General features: G+C 41.7%; 1 protein-coding gene across 2 annotated transcripts in view; it reads right to left on the bottom strand.

Moving 5' to 3' along the window:
• Positions 1–21,257, bottom strand: part of MED14 (mediator complex subunit 14) — a 62,274-nt gene extending 41,017 nt beyond the window's left edge. For both annotated transcript variants that reach the window (XM_079765725.1, XM_079765726.1), the window contains exons 1-10: positions 20,734–21,257; positions 16,133–16,159; positions 13,519–13,624; positions 7,641–7,814; positions 6,897–7,026; positions 6,329–6,457; positions 5,901–6,008; positions 5,233–5,365; positions 4,286–4,436; positions 3,701–3,812 (exon numbers count right to left, since the gene is read on the bottom strand). In XM_079765725.1, coding sequence (XP_079621851.1) covers positions 3,701–3,812; positions 4,286–4,436; positions 5,233–5,365; positions 5,901–6,008; positions 6,329–6,457; positions 6,897–7,026; positions 7,641–7,814; positions 13,519–13,624; positions 16,133–16,159; positions 20,734–20,948 — 1,285 coding nt within the window. In that variant the 5' untranslated portion in view covers positions 20,949–21,257. The remainder of the gene's footprint in view (positions 1–3,700; positions 3,813–4,285; positions 4,437–5,232; positions 5,366–5,900; positions 6,009–6,328; positions 6,458–6,896; positions 7,027–7,640; positions 7,815–13,518; positions 13,625–16,132; positions 16,160–20,733) is intronic.
• Between the last annotated feature and the right edge of the window lie 1,235 nt (positions 21,258–22,492).

Here is a 22,492-nt window from a genome sequence, read left to right as displayed (position 1 = left end):
CGCCCCCACCTCCCACCCGTAAGAAAGCACACACAGCCACCTGGCTACACGCGGCCTGCTGTCCGTGCCTTCTCCTAGCCAGCCCTGGAGGTGCTCCACGTTCTGAGCTCCTCACGCCCTCAGATGATGCCAGGGAGGCGCTGGAGGAAAAGCCAGGGGATCAAGGGGGCTGCAGAAAGGGATCCCAGGAACAGCCCCTGGTCCCAGTCAAGGATCTGACTAAAGCATGCTTTACAGAAGGGATCCAGTAAGACTGCATGAGGAGTATAAATGCATGAACATGAATTTAAAAAACAAGGTAAAGCCCTGGCCGGTGTGGCTCAGTGGATAGAGCATCGGCCTGCGGACTGAAGGGTCCCAGGTTCGATTCCGGTCAAGGGCACATGCCCGGGTTGCGGGCTCAATCCCTAGTGGGGGGCGTGCAGGGGGCAGCCGATCCATGATTCTCTCTCCTCATAGATGTTTCTATCTCTCTCCCTCTCCCTTCCTCTCTGAAATCAATAAGCATATATTTAAAAAACAAAACACAACAACAACAAACACAAGGTAAAGCATATGTCCTAAGACGGTGGGTCAGCAGGCCCTTTCCTATAGCGGTTCTCACTTCCAGGACTGTCTGATTAAAGTAGGACAGAGTTCCACCCCCACACCCCAGCACCTCCCTCCCCTCTAAAGCTCAGTTTCCCAAGCACCTTTCTCTAGCACTGAGGACTCCCCAGACACCGAGGGCTTGAAAACCCCACTTCCGCTAGAGTTCTAGAGACCCCGGAAGAGCCTGGACATCCTCTAATTACAAATGAGGAGAACGGGGCCCAAAGAGCGTGATTGTTCAAGACACGCAGCTGAACTCAGGTCTTCTGGCTACTGACTCCAGTAGTGACATCGCTACAAAATGCTGCTACAGAAAAATCTTCGTAACTTATTCAAACAGCACTTCCTATGTAAACACATGCTTACAGTCTATTTTTCAAAGTAATTTAAACATCCACTGGGCAATCATATTGAGTTTTTTTACTTACTAAGCCTTATTTACAGATGATATTAAAGTAAACCAGAGCCTACCACAAGATCACAAACCCCTATTTTCTGCAATCCCAACAAATGAAATTTTAGAATTTCTCTATTTTGAAAAACTAGAAATAAGAAAAATTAGAAAGAATTAAGATTGCAAAAATACTTTAAATTTTCATTAAGAACAAAAGGGGCACTTCAACAAGGGTGCCCAGACAATTAAATGGGGGGGGGGGGAATCATCTTTTTAACCAGTTACTAGGACAACGGCATATCCCCAAACAAAAAACTCAGTTGGACCCCTACCTGAAAGTAAGAACTAAAACTATAAAACTCTTAGAAGAAAACTCAAGAGTACATCTTCATGACCTTGGGTTAAGTAATGGGTTCTTTAGGTTTGACACCAAAAGCACATGCAACAAAAAGAAAAAATAGCCAAACTGGACAATGTCCAAATTAAAAACTTGTGTTACAAACGATACCATTTAGAAAGTGAAAAGACAACTCATGGAATGAAAAATCCATGATACATGGAAAGGAACTTACATAAAGAACTGTTATAACTCAGTAATAATAAAAAGATAATTGATCTAAGTATAATAGACATTTCTCCAAAAAAGGTAAGTGAAAAGATGCTCAACAATCATTAGGAAAATGCAAATCAAAACCACTATGAGATACCACCTCACACCCACCAGGATGGCTAGAGACAAAGATAGACAATAACAAGTGTTGGTGAGGATGTGGAGAAAACTGGAATCCTCATGTGCTAGTAGTGGAATAAAAAATAGGTGTTAAACATGGCAAAAGGTAAAACATATAGAGTCACTATATGACCCAGCCATTCCATTCATAGGTACATATATATGATATTACTCTGAAATGTCCTGGAAGGCAATTCTATAGACAGAAATAGATTAGTGGTTGCCAGGGAGCTGGTGGGAGGGGTGAATGGGAAAGTGACTGCTAATGAGTACATGGTTTCCTTCGGGGATGATAAAAATGTTCTAAAATTAGATTGTGGTAATGGTTGCACAACTCTTTGAATATATTAAAAAAACACTGAATGAGTGAATTATATGTGAGTTATCTATACTAATAAAAGGGTAATACGCTAATTAGACCAGGAGACCTTCCGAGAGACCTTCCGGATGTCCTTCCAAGCAAAGCCATGGTGGGGGGGGGGCCGAGGCAGAGGTGGTTAGGGCGATCAGGCTGGCAGGGGGGGGCAGTGGGGGCGAGCAGGCCGGCAGGCAGAGTGGTTAGGGGCAATCAGGCAGGTGAGCAGTTAAGAGCCAACAGTCCCAGATTGTAACAGGGATGTCCCCTGAGGGGTCCCAGATTGGAGAGGGTGCTGAGGGACACCCCCCCACACTAGTATCTCAATAAAGCAATTAAAAAAAAAAAAGAGGGTCCAATGAGAGTTTTAATTATGCTTTCCAATCATAAATTTTAGGTCTGTATTTAGTAACATTGCTTGAGGGATTAAAATGGGGGGGGCAATTTACACTACATCTTATAATTAAATTTAACCCTTTGCACTCACTTGCTTTTTTCTCGATTCCTGCTACCGATGCTAACTGTGTTGAGTCACACTCGACATTTGAGTGCAAAAGGTTAATTTAAATTTAAAACCTGAGAAATCTAATGCTAAACCTTGATGGGGTTAAAGGACATGCCCCCTCAAAGTAGATGAAACAACTACATTTGCCAGATGCCTGCCACACCCTTTATTTAAGGCTCACATTTGCATTTTTAAGTTAAGCTACCCTTCCTCTTTTAGCTTGTCTTAGATCCTCTTTTTCACCTTCCTTGGAAATTATGTATTCTAAACACAAATTCATTTTCCTGACTTTCTGTCTTTTCTTCAGGCAGTGTTTCTCTCTACTTCATCAAAGCAGTTTCATTCCAGTGTGACTAGTCTGGACCTAAGAAGCTGCCTTTTTAAGTATAACGGGTTGAGGTGGGCTCTGTGATCCTGAAACGCAGTACTTTTGCTACCAGCGCGATTAGAACTTCTTATCTATATGGCACTTCAACATCATCCCACTTAAAGGCTGCTCGCTGTGGGCACAAGGTAGTCACAGCCAACAACAACGAGGGCGGGGACAGTAAATATGCCCATAATGATACTGTGGAACTGGATTTCTAGAACGAAAAGTACTTCCTTTCTAAATGATTGACTGTCCCCCAAAGCTCTGAATCTACTAGGTAACTGGAAGATTTTTCACTGTGTGTCTATCTGTACTTCTTATTTTGAACCCTGTTAACGTATTAACAATTCAAAAAAGGTTTTAAAAGACAAAGCATACATTCTGCTTCAAAGAGGCACATTTTACAACTATATTATAAACATTTGCAAAGCTGCTTTAACCTTAGAAGAAAACCTAAAAGAAATAAAATTCATATTAAAATGTTAAAATAGCTTCCATTCCAATAGGAAAAAAAGTTTTAAGGAGGGTCAATATGCATGCATTTCAAAAATAAGTCCAAGCTAAATAAAAAGAAAATAAGGGAAAAGTTAGGACAAGCTGGGTAGATCACAAGTTAAAATGCAAAAATGTCCGGCCTTCACAACAACACCTATATAGCAGGAAAGAGGGCACATTAAGATAGACCCTTCAGAAAACAAAAGTGAATACTAATTTAAACAAAAGAAAGACAAAGATGCCTATTTAAAAGAACCTACAGTTCTCATTGGCATTGTAGCCTCTAAGAATGGTCTTCAGTTCCTGGAGCTTCTGATGCGCTCGTGCACGAACACTGTCAATCAGGAGTTTTTCTATTGATAAGTGATCAATCTGCATAGACAAGAACAACAGAATCACATGTGCAATTTAAACATTTTTACTTTAAAGCTTGAGTAGATTATTGTGCTTCAAGATATTTCCTTTTAGAATCATAACGATTAAGCACAAACTTAAAGTAAAAAAATAAACATGTGGTACTGGTAGCTTAAAGACTACAGGTATCATTTTGATGAGTATAGATCAAGATACTATATGTATCAGTTATCATAGATTAAATGACCTTAAAAACAAAATGATGATCTGATCAAAATTATCAAATATGAAAGAACATCTTTTTATTATTATATTAGATTTTAAAAAATAACAAATGCAGAAGCGTAACAGTCATTTAAAACAAGTTCCATAAAGGGTTTTAGGAACCGTTAGGTAATTTAAAGAATTTACACTAAAAGTTTAAGTATAAATGATAAGTTACATTATATCCATTTACTTAAACCAATATTAAAATATATTGAGATATCTACCTTCATGGCTCTTTCTACTAATTTGGAATCAGAAGCTGGCAAAGGAGGATCATGAAAAATCTGTAAAGGCTTCGAGCCATCATTCTCATCGATTTTAATTGTAACTTTGTGAACAGATGCCGTCCCTGTTTTTCTCCCAAGAATCTGTTGACTAAAGAGAAAAAATATACAATTTTTTCAACAACGCCTGTTAACTTTTGGAATGAAATAGAGGCAATCCACTGTGTGCCTTAGCCAGAGGCCAGAACATGGCAGTCCCTCACTGTTTGTGGAGGGAATACATTAATATTGGGAAGACAGCTATTCTGTAATCAAACACAATATTTGATTTACTACATCCAAAAAAAAAAAAAACCACAAACCCCACAAACAAAAACACACACCCAGACACAGAATTTAAAAATAAAACACATGCATACAAATAAATAAAAAAATCCCAAAAAAGAACCACCTGTATTCTAAGTGGTATCTATTCATCTCTGATTCCTTTCCAGAAAATGGGGATCAAGCAAAGTTCGAATAGGAAACTGGGACTGTAAGCAGCTCGATACTAATTTTTCCCAAAACCCTCCCCCCAAAAGATTTTAAAAGTAGCAATTCAAAATGTAAAACTCTGATAAGCAAGCAGGTTTGTTTTTCAAACAATATCCAATAATCTAAGTCTTTTAGCAATCTGGTATGAGCCCAGAGTCATCTAACTTTTTAAGAAGAGTAAGTCTTAATACAGATAGATGCCTACATACTCAAAACATGCCACGTTCTAAGAAAGCTGTCAATTATGGATGTCCTCTATAGTTTCTATGATACCCTGGGACCTTACTATACAAAATCACATTGCTAGAGGCACACAGCTATCAGTATATTGTGCATCAGATGTATGAGAGAAAAAGAGAAACGAAAAGTATTTACAGTCATAGCTGGAACCCACCAGAGCCAACTTTACTTACTTCCAAACGGAGAGGGAGAGGCACTTCCCAGGATGATACCTTTCCACCTGCACAAGGTCTCCCCACCGCTCCCGGATTAACATCAGAGTTTGGGAATGTAGCACTTCTAACTGAAGTGACAAGCAAAAAGAATCTGATGGATCTCGTTAAGCAAATATAATACATATTACTACATCAGCCAATGAAGTACAAGCAAACTTCATTTAACAAAAGCTCTATTCCTAAGAACTGGTTCTGAAAGAAATTTCTGGAATTATATTTCGCCAATGACTTATTCTAAAAAGTGGCATAATTTGTGGCATAGTTTTAGAAAAAATGTATATTTAATTTTGATCCAATATAAACAAACCATTAAGTTGCCCCTTAATTCATCGTAGTTTAGAGAATATGGGTAGACCAAAGAGTACTATTTTTTCTCCAAATAGTACTACTTCTAATTCATCGTTTTTTTATTTTACCCGCAAAGTCAACAGTAAATTTACAACTTGGTTTACTTCAGATTACTATTCTTCACATTGACTAGTTTCCCCAGCCCCATTTCTACCCAAAAAAGTGGATGGGGAGAGTTTAGGCTGCTACAGTTCAAGATGAGGGGCAGATGGAAATGTGGAGGTGAGAAGGAGACACAAATTCCTTATAAACATGTGTCTCAAATTCCAGAAGGATACGCAGGCAATTGTACATGTCCTGAAGAGGTTTCTCATCAGCAAAGAGCCTAGATTGTACCAGCTGATGGATAAAGTTGATTTGCATGCTATGAACCAAGGCTCGTCCATCTTCCATTCACAGGAGAAAACAAAGTGGTTAATCAGAAAAGCGTACAGATCATGTCATAGTACCAATCATGGAAAAATATATTAACTAATAATCAATTTTTTAAAAAAGAACTGAAACTATCTATGGAAACTAGAAAACATTATACTTAAACACTGAAATCTTTAAGGTCAGTAGGTAATTATGATTACCATAAAATCTGCTTCAAATTACAGGATAAATTGCTAACCGTATTTATTATTCTGCCAAAATGTTTCAATGATATAAAAAACTCCAACATTTAAATCAATACTTCTGATTTCAATCCATATTTATGATTTACCTCCTGTTTCCTTATCCTCTACTAGAATTTCTAGCTTGAGAAGACGCCATGGAACATCAGGATCATCTCCCATTACAGTCAAGGTGGCTTCAAATTCTCCTTCAACTCGGAACTTCACCCGGCCATTTGCTTTTAAAAGAAGAAGAGTAAGTCTACTTTGCTAAAAAAGAGAGAGAAAAGTAAGCAGCTCTTTGCTAACCCAGAACCTTCAGGCTTGCTTATAAGAAATTTTAAATAGATTGAATGTTTTTTCGTAAATGTTCAAACAATTCAGTGGTTCCTGCATAAGTAGTGGCCAGGTTCTGGGTCATTAAGCAACCAAAGGCAACTCTTCCAGCATCAAGGAACAACAGTGATCTCACCCGCTCGTCAGCTTCAAATACCAGCACTGCATTTCCAGGTCATAAAAGAGAAATGACAGGGCTGACCAGCCACAGATTCAAACACCACCAGAATTGTAGGGCCAAACCTCATAATGACATTTCTTTTAATAAAATCCCAAAAGCTTTAAAAAAAAAACACATTTCCAACAAGTCAATTCTTAAAACAAGACCCGTCAGGTACATACCAACTGTGAGATTTGCTAACTGAGGAGGAAGGTCGGTGGTTACAAGCCGGTGTCTAAGAATCTGGTTCAGCTGGTGGAGGGTGGCTTGTTTCTCAGTTTTGGTAATTGGGTCTGGAGGAATAATTTTGTCCTTCAAAAAAATTTAAGTGATTTTAAAATAATGTACAAAGGGGCATAATGTTTAGCTGTGTCTTCTTAACGTAGTATTTTCTTACTTTACCCAAGAGAATCTTAACACTCATTCCTGCCTTCCACATCCAATAATAGTGACCTTTATTCTCATGCATTAGAGTGCCACGTGATTCCACCAGTCACTCAGCTAAGATGGTCATGCAACATGATCTTCTTCGTGCTCTATTTATGAAACCAACTTACTGCCACGAGATGATGTCCACCACTTCTTAGAAGTATAAAATCCAATACTACCAAGGCAGTCAAAAACCAGCACAGTAAATGTTTAAAACACTTCCCCAAAGCAAGCAGCATGCAGTATTTTCATATGGGAAATAGATGTAAGTTACACCTGCATATCTGTTCTCCCTCACCGAAAAAAAATGATCCACCCATTTTCATAGCTACTCACATTCTGACCCCAATTTATTTACACAAAACACAATTTTAGTCATACAGGAAAAAAACAAATAAATGTTTGTTGTAAAAGTATGAAAGTTTTTGGTGGTCTACTTAATAGTAGATCCAAAGCCAAAGCCTTCAGATTTTAAGAATGGGAGAGAATGTACTTACCCTAATGCAGGTTGGCAGCCGTGGGTAAGACCCAGTAGTCAATACATCAATGGCATAAGGGATGGCAAAACTAGGTAGGCGGGCATGGACCAGAGCATCTCTAGCTAATGAGGCCAGGCGATCAGCAGTGTCCACAAACAAGATGGCTTGTTGGTCTAAAAAGCTCGAAATCATCTTTAAAGCAAAGGGTAAATGTATTAATTACGCTTCCTTGGAAACTAGCAACTTTTCACTTCAAATATCATTGATTCGTTTCAAAGTGAACTTCAAGGGGAATTAATATAGGTATTTGCTATTACAAAATATTTCTTCAAAACATGTCCAGCCCTGGCTGGTGTGGCTCAGTTGGTTAGAGCGTCGTCCAGGGCACCAAAAGGTGGTGCGTTCGGTCCCTGGGCAGGATGCAGTGGGAGGCAGCTGACTGACGTTTCTCTCCCACATCCATGTATCTCTCTCTTCCCTTCCTCTCTCTCTCTCAAATCAATTAAAAACAAAACAAAATATATCCTTAGGTGAGGATTAAAAACAGAAATTATTAAAAAATAATTTCCCCCAGTATCTTTTTGAAAACAAGAACCTTCTATTAATTTAATTCGTTTCTTCATCCTTAACATTCCAGATACACACTATCACATTAGAAAACATAAGTAGAATAAAATCCTTTTTACTACTCTTACAGACTTCTGGAGTTGGTTGGTGACAAGGAGAAAATGCTGAGGTGTCCTAAATTAAATTACAGAAGGCCAGAGGGTGGAAGGAAGAGACAGAAAGGGGGGTCAATCAGTTAGGTGCAGCGCAAAACCGACTAAAGACTGCGCAGACTCCTTAGTGTAGGTTGGAATTATTAAATTAACTGCCAGCTGGCTGTCTCAGAGATTATCTAAAAAGAGAGAAGAGCCAGGCACCTTGAACCCCAAGAGCCCCCTCTTCGTGTTGACACATGAGCTTTACAGAGTCACGGAATTAGCCCTAGCTACACCCACCCCCCCACCCCCGCTTGTCTACAGCGAATGGAAAGCCTTTCAGAATGGCTTACATGTTCCCCACCCCCAACTGGCTGTATGCAACCACTGGCAAAACTCCAGGAGGACGGACAAGTTTGTCTTTCCTACCTAGCCATGTTGCTGGTGGTTTAGACTCCCTGCCCCAGACAGTATTTTTTTTTCTTTTTTTTTCTTCTAGCAATGGCCTAATAAATGACAACCCCTTTCTTTTAAAAAGACTTTCAGTTAAAATTTTTAACAGTTGGCATTGACGTGTGGACTCCTGGACCCAGACTACCTTGGTCTCAATGCTAACTCTGTAACTTAACTGACCCTATAACCTTGGGGGAAGTTAGTTAATCCCCCCGTACCTCAGTTTTTTCAACTGTGAAATGGAGATGATTTCCAACCTCACGAGGCTGTTCTGAGGATTAAGAGTTAATGCAGCCCTAGCCGGTTTGGCTCAGTAGATAGAGTATCGTCCACACACTGAACGGTCCCGGGTTCAGTTCCAGTCAAGGGCACGTACCTCAGTTGCAGATTTCATCCCCAGCCCTGGTCATGGCAACCAATCGATGTGTCTCTCTCACATCAATGTTTCTCTCTCTGTCTCTCCCCTTCCCCTCCACTCTCTAAAGATCAACGGAAAAATATCCTCCAGTGAGGATTAGCAACAACAAAAAAAGAGTTAATGCATATGAAACCTTTGGAACAGTGCCTAGAACATATAAAACACTCAATAAACATTGCTCATTATGAGATCTAGGTCAACTTCATGCCCAATGCTTCCCAGCAGTTCCCTCCTCAGTGCATTTCACAAGGGCATCGGAGCTCCAGAGCTCATCACAAAGCTGAAATCTACTTCCTTGAAACTTCTACCTTCTACTTCTATTCTGGAACAATACTTAGTCTCTCATGCCCTTCAAATTGGGGAAGTCCAACCTATTTTCAAGCTAACCATTCCACGTCACTTCAATTAGCCTTCACATCTCCAAATTCCCGACTCACCATCCTTGTCCCACTACCTGCAAATGCTTGTGTGTCAGTGGCCAACTTAAAATATGGTATCCAGCATTTATACCACATCATGCCCTACATTTTCTCAGCATTTCCACACTCATTTTATTACCTGATTTTCTAAGTCCAGGAAACAGACAAAACCAGACAATCACCATCAGCTTAGAGATAAGAAAACTGAGGCTGAGGTTAAGACACTTGCCCAAGGAACGTCAGTCAATCAGAGACTCTGGAACCAAAAATGTTTCTTCTAACTCTTTATTAGGCCAGCAAAGCCCAGCAGTACAAGTGCTACCTCTGTGACTAGTGAAAGGGACCTAAGTTTTGCCATCCCAAAATATACTTTGGGGATATTGTAAGGTGGTTATTTTTAAGAAACAAGACTCGGACAGAACCTCTGCCCCTCCTCCTGACCTGTCTAAAGGAATTCAGGTAGAAAAGCCTGTTTCAAGAAAGGGAGCATCACCTTAGCATCATAATGGAATTCAACGTGGCAGACACAGAGGAATCTAGCAAAGCCTGTTTGTTGGGCTCCCCTCTGCGTCCCATTGTTTCTGGGTGGCCCAGCAAGAATGTTTACCACGTTTGCTCTTTCTCAGCTACCTGTAAATTGCCTGCTTTCTCTCTCTGAAATACCAGGCCCCTGCCTCCCTCTCCTTAGTCCAAAATAGCATAGAAGCCTCTCTGCCCAGAGTGTCCTCCAGTCTCATAGTCTTATGTAACCTCCATAGGTGCAGATTAATCAATGTGGGCATTTTCTCCTATTAATGTCTCATGTTAATTTGATTATTCGCCTAATCAGAAGAACTTAGAAAGATGGGAGGAACATTTTTTTGCGCCCCCACACTAGTAAAATGGATTTCTATTAATGCCCCCGAGACTACTTTATTAGAAGCCATTGCTAGCACACAGCAAGCTTGGAGTTAACGAAAAGGCCTTAATCTTGTTCATGAATCTTTATGAATCTCTAACAAGCAAGATCTGCTTTCCCATCCCAACTTAATGCAGGACTGGAATGTGTCTGATTTTAACATATTCAGAACCATTTTTAATCTTGCCTTCTCTCAACTTCTGAACTGGTTTTTACTCAGATTTAGGTCATCCCAATTCTCCCTTTACTGAGGACACTAAAAATGCTTATCAGGCCAAAGCCAAGGCCAAAGAATAGCAAAGACCTGCCTCCAGGAAGACATGCATCAACCCTATGGGGTGCCACAGTTTATCCAGCCCAAGTCCCTCTACCTTAAACATGGTAATTAATGAAACACTCTAAACCACCTTGCTCAACTCAAAATATACTAACCTCAGCTATACTCCTTTGACTTAGAAATCAAATAAATAAAGATTAAAAACTTGAGTTCTGAGTAACTTATTAGTGACTCCATGTAGGTCCCTAATGATCAGCATGTTCGTTTTTTTTTCTTTTAAGTACTCACATACCAGCTGTTAATATGGCTAATAATCTTCCTTTACAATTTAACTGAGCACCAAACAGACATTTCTCTAAGAAAAATACACAAATAGCCAAAAGCACATGAAAAGATGTTCAAAACCATTAGTCATCATAGAAATGCAAACAAACACCACAATGAGATGCTCCGTCCACCTACTAGGACAGCTGGGATCAAAATGTCACACAAGAACAAGTGTCCGCAGGGAGAGTGGAACCCCCCTCCCGTGCTGGCAGCAATGTAAAGTGGGACAAGCATTTTGGAAACAGTTGGGCAGTTCCTCAAATAATTAAACACAGAGTTACTATATGACCTAGTAATTCCACTCCTAGGTATACACCCCAGAGAAATGAAAACATGTGTCCACACAGAAACCTGCACATGAATGTTTATAGCAGCATTATTCGTAATAGCCACAAACTGGAAATAACCTAAATGGCCATTAACTGATGAGTGGATAAACAAAACCCATCCAATTCAGCTACCAAAAACAATGAAGTGCTACTGCATGCTATAATATGAGTGAACCTTGAAAACATTATGCTTGGTAAAAGGAGACGGTCACAAAAGACCACATGTGATGATTTCAATTATATGAAGTGTTCAGAATAGGCAAATCTATAGAAGAGCAGATTATGGCTTGCTGAGGGCTAGGGGCAGGTACTTGGGGATGACCGCTAAAAGGGCAATGGTTTAACCCTTTGCACTCGCTTGCTTTATTCTAATGCTAACCGTGTCGAGTCACACTCAACATCCGAGTGGCAAAAGGTTAAGTTCTGAAGTGATGAAAATGTTCTAAAATTGACCGCGGTGATGGTTGCACGTTCCTGTGAATATACTAAAAGCAACTGAATGTGCACTTTAAATGGGTGGATGGTATGATATGTAAACTACATTTCAATAAAGCTGTTTTGTTTTGTTTTTTGTTTTTTTTTAAATAGCTCTAATAGAATAAGAGATATTTCTCTTTTTCTTAGATAAAACATTAGTCAGGCTAAACTGTGTATTTATACACTCAGCTATACATGTAATATGTCTGGCATGGCTAAAGATCATGAACTATTAATCTGAAGCACCTTTAAAGACACTAAATAATCATTAGGTTGAGAACAGAAGTGTCAAAACACAAATAATCCTCTAATTCTCCAGCTGATGGACTTTATCTTTGACATAAACACATCTGTATCTACATCCACAAAATGGAAACAACATAAATTCAATGAGACTTTATCAGAATGACTTATTTGAATAGCCAATTCAAAAAAATAACAGAATACTATACTATGAATTAGTGAAAGTTGAATGCAATATGGCTCGATATCAAAACCAAGAGTTTTGGTTTTTGTTTGATATGTTATTGAAGCACACCTCAGTAGTATCAAACAGGTAACTTAAATACCCATGGTATAATTTAGGATTTAACACTATTTTGAACAATTGAACACTTGGATTTGATATACTTTAGTAATACCTAACTTTTCACTGAAAGTTTGAACATCTTTAAGAAAAGATTACCCCAAATTAACTAACTATTGAAAAGAAACCTTCGGTTTTTCAGAAATACTATACCATGCTTCTTCACTTCAGCCAGACTAGATTTATTTACACTTGGTGCCCAAATTTCCAAAACAATGAAATGAACTGTAAAATTTCTGATAAATAAGCTTGGAATAAACCTATTTATAACACTTATAATAATGTAAAGCATTATTCTTTCAATGATGTTTTACAGTGTACAAAAGACTTTGTCTACAAACTTTTATTCCCCCATCATATCAAGAGACAACAGATTTTTAGCATCTCTGGTCACTTCACTACATGTCAGTCCTTTGAATTCAAAAGTGTTATTCAAGAGTCAAAATACTATGAGCTTCTTGAGGGCGGGGGTTATGCCTCCTTATTCAAGTCTCCATCCACCATATCCCATAGCCTGTGCTCAGTAAATGTTTGGAGAATGAGTAGCTGAATAAACAAACAGATATATGCTGTTATCAGCTCTGTGACCTTGAAGAAGCCACTTAACTTCTAGGAAACTTATTGTTTCCTCACTTGTAAAACAAGAAATACTGACTGTCATACTCACATGGTTGTCAAGAATCAACAGGCAAAATATAAGGGAGTACTCTGCAAACTAAGGAACCATACAAATGTAAGTTAACCATTCCCCCCATTTAGTTAAAGTCTCTTAATTAATATCTTCTAGCTTAATGATGTCTCCAGATATTGCCTAGTTTTCTTTCTGTCCATAAGCAAATACTAAGCTTCTACAGAAATATATTATACATTATCATCAGAAATATTATTCACATAAGTAATGTTTCTCAAAACAAATCAGCACATGTCAGTTAAAACTAAAATTAGAATCTATTGTAAATTAACATTCCACAAAGTTATTTTATCTAAAATAAAATAAAAAGTTTAACTCACCGCACATTTTTCCACTTTGCCAGCATTATTAGCCCATTTTACTAAAGCTAGTAATCGAACAAAGAGTTGACGTGTCCGGCTAGCAAACTGTACTATTTCTATTTTCCTACAAAAATAAAACAATTCTTAATAAATCAGCATATTTAAAATAGAACTTCACAGTTTATTTAATCTGAGCTTAAGTATGACTCAATCTTTGTTTAAAACCATTACAACAAAATGAACCACTTAAAATATTTATCTAAATACATATAAATTATTGTTATGTTTTATATACCACCTGCATATGCTTTAGTATCTGTCATAAATCCAAAAGAATGTTTTAGCAATAAATCACATTTAAAAATTAATTTTATATTGCAATAAAAGTTGTTTGCTAAAATATAGTAAACTCACAGATATAAAGTTACTATATAGACGTTAACTGGGTCACACAGGGGACCAAATTAGGAATTAGCAATTTTATAATTGAAATTATGAGTTATGCATTAGTAACCTTTTGGTAAGAGAAAAGAATTGAAATAGAGCTCGCAACTGTATTATTCCTACAAAAGCAAGGGCACAACTTAAAAAATTAAATAATAAAAGAATTTAGCCATGCAACTCTGTACCAAACGAATTTCAATGATAAACTTAGATATTCAATTAGCCAAGCAAAGAAAGTAAGTTGAGTACTAAAAGTAAAAGCTAGGTCTGTCCATATCTATTTTTATTCTACACCCACTACAATCCTTTTTCTCTCAATACTTATTCATCACTGTTTTTATCATGTCCTTATAAAGTCTTTAAAGCTTAATTAAAGGCTTTATGTTGTCAATCGATGTGTTAGCTAGACCTCTCAACTTCATGTCGTCTACAGAACTGATAATCAGACCTCTCATGGTTTACCTAACGACACTGAAAAACATCCTCCACAGGCCAGGACCAAAGACAGGACCCAAACAGCACACTAAGCTCTCTCCAATTGGATTCTGACCCATCAATCTTAGTGCAGCTGTTCAATGACCTGCAGACCCAATCCACATCTCTGCATCTCGCCAACAGCAATACAAGGCACCAAAGTAAATTTTTTGCTGAAGTATAATCCTGACTGAAGACTATAGAGTCAAGCTCCTATGCCCGAGAGCACGCATATGCCCGAACAGTGTGGCTCAGTGGTTGAGTGTTGACCTGTGAACCAGGGGATCATGGTTCAATTCCCAGTCAGGGCACAGGCCCAGGTTGCGGGCTTGATCCCCGTGAGGGGGTGTGCAGGAGGCAGCTGATCCATGATTCTTTCTCATCATTGATGTTTCTCTCTCTCATTCTCCCTTTCCCTCTGAAATCAACAAAAATGGTAAAAATAACACACAAAAAACATACACACACACACACACAAAAAAAAAAAACGCACATAGCCCATAAATAACCTGACAGGCTATTTAAGGATCAGCCAGCAATATTACTGGAAGTATAAGGAGAAGAATCAAGGGGACAAATACAGTTGGGACTTCTGCCAGTGAAGGATCCTAAACAAGAAAATAAGCAAGCCTCACAGGCAAGAGTGGCACACAGCAGAAACGTTAAATGTGCATTATGATCTGGCAGCCACCTCAGTGCCAGGAGCCTCCGGACTGACGGTCACTCTACCGGCTTACAGAGGACGTGGGGTCTCCGCTCCTCTTCCAGAACAAACATATTGGTATGTTAGTGATTTGGCTTCCCAAATGAGCTCCTCTCCTAGGAGGAGGACACCCGCCTTCGTGACTACTGTAACGTGGGTTTCTTACACCACGCCGTCTCAAGGGAGGGGTTCTCCCGAGCCCTTCCACCCGAGAGTGGACAGCACAAACCCCGACTTGCATTTTCATGTCCTTCCTTTGAAACTGGCCAGCCAAACCAGAACACAGGCACGCTTCAATTTTTTCTTTCACCTCTTTTTGATCTATGTCTAATTCTATCCGAAAGGTCAGTTGAGGGTAGGGGGAGAGTGTAATCATTAATAAAGGCTAAAATCCTCTCCAGTGACTTGGTATTTAAAAAACTTAAAACTAAGGAGCAGAAGAAGTGCCAAAAATATAGTCAAACAGCCTATGCTGTAGCCATAATATCTCCATCACAAGATTTCTTTGAAACCTTAATTTATCTTGCTCCTTTGGCCTATGGAAACATAATAGTGTTTAGTTGTATCTTAAGCCTCAAACTGCAACTGAATCAAAATTCTCTCAACTCTAAAACAGCAACAATAGTAGGCAAATGTCAAGTCTCTAAAGATATCTAATTGCATCATTGTAGCAAATGGTAAGCAAGCAGCCAACTTTTAAAGCCAGCCTATTCCTTAGCTTCTTCCATTAAGTTTTACAACTTCGCAGGGACTTGACCTGGTCAGTGACTTAAAAACGGTTTTTAAAACCGAAGATCCAGAGCTGGTCTCACACCAAGAATTGTCAGGGATGAAGAAATTACAAAGAAATGATGTGAAAAAAATCACCCCCGGCTCTCTGGGCCTAGGTTTCCGATCTGCAGCACTATGCCCATCCCCATCCCCACTCCCACTCTCATACACATACATACACACACATACTCATAGATATAGCAACACAGACACAGATTTAAGTTGTTTTTTCATACTCACCTTTCCACATCAGATTTCCTTGGCAGTCTAAGAAGAAAAAAAAAGAAATTGACTAAATATATGCTCACCTTCATTAAAACATGATAATAGTTTTTACTTTGACTCTATTAAACACGTTAGGTTTCAGAAAAACTAGATAAACGGCCACTACAGGCTTGTGTGGCTACCAACTCTTTTATAAGTTTCCAGCAATACGCTACAAGGGAAAAACTAACAAAGGAGCATTTTTCTCCGTTCAAAATGCTTCAAAAGGTATTGCACGAACCTCGGGCATTTATGAAGCCGCAGCTTTACATTAGCACACTACAGCAGAGAGAGTCAGAGAAAACATTATTTTAAGGCTAAAATGGTCCCAGATGCAGAGTCTACTTAGGTGCCAGTCTCCCCATATCCAGTGGCACCTCGCTTCCAAGCAGCGGTCCTCCCGGGTTTGTTATGGTGGGCAAAGCTGGCAGCTGAGCACACAAAAGAGCCAGTGTCCGCCAGGGTTTCACAGTAATGATGCTGCTGCATGTGCGTAGATGTAAATTATTTATATTACTTTCCAATAGCTCCAGTAAGGTTTTGGTTCTTTCTCATTTCTTTTTTTGCTAGTCCTCCAGGACTGGCAGCCAGCAACCCATGTCCCCATTTCCCCTGACCGTTAGCACTCTCGCATCCACAGGTGCTTTTGGAAAGGTCCTGATCTGCCTCCTGAATCACCCCAGGGTCCAAGACTCAACGGCCTGAACTCTAAAGCCTCCCCTAACATTTCATCGTTCTTGAAGAATATACAGCAAGACCCTTCGATCCTCTTCTCCCACCCACAGGCCACAGGTACAGGCAAACTAAGCCCACCACGAGGGAAAACTATCAAGATAAGCTCTGGCTTATAGTCACCTACAATCCCTATGGTAGACAGTGGGAGGGAAGCTGAAGATATCATCCCAGCAATAAAGGGAACCAGGCAGGTGCTGGAAGAACAAGCAGACCAGAGGCTGAAGCAGAAAGTCAGGCTTTATTGGAAGACCGGAAGTAAAAGCAGCTGTTGAGTTCCGCTACATGTGGAAGCTCTTGGGAAGTCCCCTGTCCTCAAGGGAAGGAGAGAATAGGAACCACCCGTGTCAGAGAGACAGAACCGAGTAGGGCCTTTGGGGTAGAAAGCACAGCAATCATTGCTCCAGCTCTCCCACCTGTCCCTCAAAGGATCATCCCCTGTCACAGGTGGTGTCCTTTCAGGGACAAAGGACAGGCTTTGCTGTCTACATCCCCCCTCCCTCCAAATTCCTCCTCATCTATTTTAAATTCCTTTACAGATAACAAATCCACCATTTGGGGCAAAAGCCTTAAAATGCTAATCTTTTCGAAATGGTAAGTCACAGAAACTTATTTATACCTAAATGTGGGTTACGTTTACAAGACTGAAATTCTAGCATTTTCTGATTTTAATTTAAAGAGGTTTAAAAAAGAGTCGACGCTAAGTCTCTAAAAAGTCAAGGCAGAGTATAAACTCTAAGATGGGAGCATGGGTATTGGGGGGTGGGGGTGGAGGTGGGGGAGTGTGGCAGAAGGAGGAAGTGGACAAGCAAAGAAAAAAACAGAAATCTGGGGCCTAAACCAAATCACCTTAAATGCTAAGGCTGCTTTTTCATTCGACAGTTCACAGGCAAGCATCAAATGTGGCAGAAATAAGACTCTTATAAGAACACTGGTCTTACATTATTAATACATTAACCCTGACAGTTCCTACCTGGAACAAGGAAAAATACATGATTTAGGAACTTCCAAGGTAAGTCCCTAAACTAATTTTGGTAACCACAAATCAAGAGAGAAAAAAAGTTTATCTATCAAGAGCAACAACGAATCTTCCCATCAAGTTCTCCATGATCTACAATGACCATTCTAAAATTCACTCACTAATGTGTGTGTTAAATCAATGAATAATCAGGCAATCCCCTATAGGTCAGGCATTGTCCTAGGCCCTGGGGAAAGTAGCAATCCAATCAAAATCCATCCTCACTGAGCTTCCAGGGCGGGGAGGAAACAAAACAAAGCAGTGAGCAGAGAAGGACAGAGTGAGGAGGCAGAGCTTCCCATGACAGTCAGAGAAAGTCTGAACAAAGACCTAAAGGAAGTGAGAAAGCAAACCTCACAGATTTCTGGGAGAAGAGCAAAGGTTCTAAGCGGGGAGTGCGCCTCGCACTATCACAAAACATCGAGAAGGTAGAGTACCTGAAACAGAATAAGCAGGGAGGAGCGTAGTGGCCAGTGAAGTTAGAGAGGTAACAGGGAAGGCACAGATCAATGTAGGGGATTACCTGATTATTCATTGATTTAGCACATTAATGAATGAATGTGGGGAACACCTGGCCAGAGGGCTGTATAAGGCCCACGAAATCGTTTGGTCTGGCCCTGCCAAGGCATTAGGGGTGAGTTAATTAAATATCTGACCAAATATAGCAGGCTAAGTTTTAAGTTGATAATTTTGTTTGGCCTGCACATGATGTTATAAATATCCAAATGGCCCTGGGCAGAAAAAGGGTTCCCCACCCCTGATATAGGGCCTTAAAGCTAAGGTGACCACATTCCTGGTTTACCCAAGATAGTTCCAGTTTATGCCTGCTGCTTTGACATTACTACTAACAGCACCATCTTTCATGCTCAAAAGCGTCCTGATTTCAACCATCAATTTTATGGTCACCCTATAAATAGGTGACTATAAAAACGTTTACTCTAAGTGAGGTGGGGAACCACTAGCGGGTGGTGAGCAGGTTTCAAAGGATCCTCCTGGTTATTTTTTGGAGGAAAAAACTGAAGAGGGAAAAGGCAGCAGTAGAGATACCAGTTAGCAGACTACTGAAGTCACATGGGCGAAGGACTAACACTGGATGGAAATATTGAAAAGTGGTCAGATTCTGAAGTCAAAGATGACAGGCTTGCTGTTGAACTGTACTGTGGGGCTAGAAAAAAGAGGAGCCAGGAATTATTCCCGTATTTTTGGCCGAAGCAACAATAGGAAGAATCGCGATATTATTTAGTGAGAAAGGAAAGGTTTGGAGAGATTGAATGGAAGCAGGAGTTTGGTTCTGGACTTGGTACACTTTAAATGCCTGTTAAAGTCTTTACACATAGGCATCTGGATATAGAGTCTGGAGGTCTATGCTAGAGATAGAAGTATGGGAATCATCTATAATAATAAAAGCATAATATGCTAATTAGACCAGACAGTTGCACGACCTTCCAGAGGATTCTGGGGCTGCGAGGGCCCAGCCCCTTGCACGAATGTTGTGCATCAGGCCTCTAGTAATTATATAAAGTGTATGGGACTACAACGGTATACTTATTCTACAGCAATAAACAGATGTTCCTCTCTTCATAACTAAGTCCTAAAATAGCAAGAACACCACAATAATTCAAAGAATTTCTACAAATCCCTATGGGAAAACAAATTACACAACCACTCATAGCAGCAGTTTTTAACACTTCTCCATAGCTAAACATAGGACACATAACCTTCACATATATGAAATTTTCTCATGGATACGCTTGGATTTTTATGAAATCCAACAATAAATGGTGCAAAGTAGTATAAATACTACAATAATCCCTAATCATGACATCTTAAGTTTCTCATTAGAAAGGGGTAGACTTTTTTCTGTCCCATTCAATAAAGTACAATATGTGAGAATGATGTTTTACAGGAATAAGAGGAACCTTTTCAAATTCTTTTAGCCATCTGCAAACAAATATTTTAAGTCTCTAGTAACAAGTTACTATGACACTTTATAGCCTAATACCTATATACTAATTATTTCCATTGAAAACACTGATCTGTTTTGTAACAGATAAAAAGATAAAAACTCGTAATTCTAAACTTTTTCTGAACCTGGAATAAAACATGCAAAATAGTATACACTCCGCCAAATTTTATAGTGGCTTTTCTCCGCACACTGAAAATCATTAGTGTTCTGACCCTACTCTGAAGGGATTACACCCTAATCATGGGTAACTTCATTTGTAAATTCCCTTCATACACCAAGAAACTGTAACAGCAGACCAGTTACCAAAAACCTTTTACTTACACTAAATGCGTTAAGATTCCAAATGTTCTAGAAAAAAAACTTGGGATCCAAATTATGGTATTATTTGATCCACACTCCAGCTCCCGAGTTCAAGCTTAGTCAGAAGCAATTACAACCCACATCTAAAATGTACCGTCAAGATGCTGTACAACAGATCTCGCATCTTTTGAGATTTTTTTTTTTAAAGCTCGATTATGTATTCCTCGACCCTAATGTTGGGCTCTGGGCTCAAAAGCGCCCAGCCAAGGAATCAATCCAGTTCCGTTGGCAACCTGAGCAAAAATCCCCAAGGTGAGGTTTGCAACGAAAGCCTAGCAACATGCATAATTAACGAGTCTCGGTCGCCGCTTCTCCAGAAAGACCCCCAAATGCGAAGCTCCTCTCCTCCACCTCCGCTCCGCCCCGGGAGTTCAGCTAGACTAGGCGGCCCCGCACAGAGAGAACACAGCAGCCTCTAGGGGAAGACAGCGGTGCTAGCCCCTCCGCCGCTTGGGCGGGAAGGGGGAACGGCGGGGCAGGCATGGGTTCCGCGGCACTTACAGGTCCGTCAGCACCATGAGCTCCGAGTAGGCCCGGTGCAGCAGAAATTCGATGAGGGTGCTCAGCCGGTAGCCGGGGCTCGCCGCGGCCGCCGCCGCCGCCGCCACGGCGGCTCCAGGGGGAGGAGGCGCCGGCGCTGACGCGGGGCCGCTGCTGCCTCCGCCGCCGCCTCCGGGCGGGACCAGCTGGTGGTTCTCCAGCTGCACAGGGGGCATGGCGGCACGGGGTCGGGCTAGGCGCAGCGGCCCTGGAGCCTCCCGGGGGGCTCGGTCACCGCGCCGAGGTGGGCGCGGGCAGAGTCAGCCGCCTACCGCCGGAGCGCCTCCGAACAGGAAGCCGAGCGCCGGGCGCGGAGGCCCGCCCCCATGAAGCAAGGAGCCCGCCAGCCCCAGGGACGGCAGCGAGGGGCGGGGGGGAGGGCGGGGAAGCGGGACGGCTGCCGCAGAGAAGCTGCGCCTCCGCCACGGATCAGAGTCCGCTCCGCCAGGCAGCCGCAGCAACCATATTGACGGCCCAAAGCGGAAGTCGATAGCAGACCGGAAGGGGAACCTGCAGGGGGACTTCCGACAGTTCCTGGCCTTTCTCCAGGCAGTTGGGCGCCAGGACGCAGGCGGCGGGGAGGAGGGGGGCGGGGTTAGGGGAGCGGGGCGGGGCCGGCGCGCGGGCGGGAAAAGCGGAAGCGCGGCCGCGCGCCACCGGAAGCGGCTGTGGAGGGGGGAGCCGGCACGTCACCGTGAACGTCAGCGGTTGCCCCGCCCTCGCCCTCGCGGCCCTCAGGTTTTAAAAGGCTGCGGTTCGCCTCGAGGTAACTCTCCGCGCTCCCGGGAGCTTCCCCAGTGCGGCCGGGACACGCTCCTCCTGCTTTCGTGAGTTGCGCTTCTGGAATCGCGAAGAAGTGACCCCGGCTTGTGACTTCTCAGGCCTTTGCGCCTCCCACGGTCCGCTCATGCGCCTTCCGTGGGATAGAAAACGTTTCCGTCATTTTTTTTTTTTTTATGACTGTGGGAAAAGGTGCAAGAAAATATGATTGGAGGCAGAAGCCAGGCCGCTGGCGGGATAATGTCACCCTAATGGAGTTGGATGGCTGCTGATCTTACTACGACCCCCCAAATGCAGGCAGTTTTAGCACAAAAAACAGCCTTTCAGCCCTCCCCGCTGGCGCTCACCCCGTCCTCGTCCCTGCCCTGCGGGAGCCGCCCTGCCCGAGGGCTTTCGGTTTATCTGTGTCCCCCCCCCTCCCCGCCCCCGCCACTCTCTCCCCCTCCAAACCCACCTTTTCCACCTGGCTTCCTACTTTAAAATGGTGATCTCAACCTCGCCTGCACGTTAGACTAAGCTGGGGGGGGGGGGGTTTAAAAAATACTGTGCCAGCCCCAGATTCTGCTTTAATGGGTCTCCTGTGAGGTCTGGGTTCGGATTTTTTTCAAGCTTCCCAGCGAGGTGCGGCCGGAGTAGAAATGCGGTTAAAACGCGCCCGTTGCTGCGACCCGTTTCCAACAGCCTTTTGCGGGTTCCTGTCTAACTCGCCCGTTCCCTGCGGTTAAATCCTCTCCCTCTTCACCGTGTAGTCCTTCCAGGCCATTCGCGGGGCTTCCAAAGGTGTAACCTTCCGAGGGAACAGCTGGCTCCCGCCTTTGTGGCGATGAAACACATGTACACACAGTTCACCGAGGTGCGGGGCGGAGGGCAGACTCGCCCGTCCCCGAGCTGGCGGCCTCAGCCCGCAAACACAGTTTTTAAACGAATTAGCTCGAATTAC

Source organism: Cnephaeus nilssonii, assembly GCF_951640355.1.
Source record: "Cnephaeus nilssonii genome assembly, chromosome: X".
Taxonomy (NCBI): Eukaryota; Metazoa; Chordata; class Mammalia; order Chiroptera; family Vespertilionidae; genus Cnephaeus; species Cnephaeus nilssonii.
Note: the sequence above shows the minus strand (reverse complement) of the source record. Positions and strands in the feature narration are given on the sequence as shown.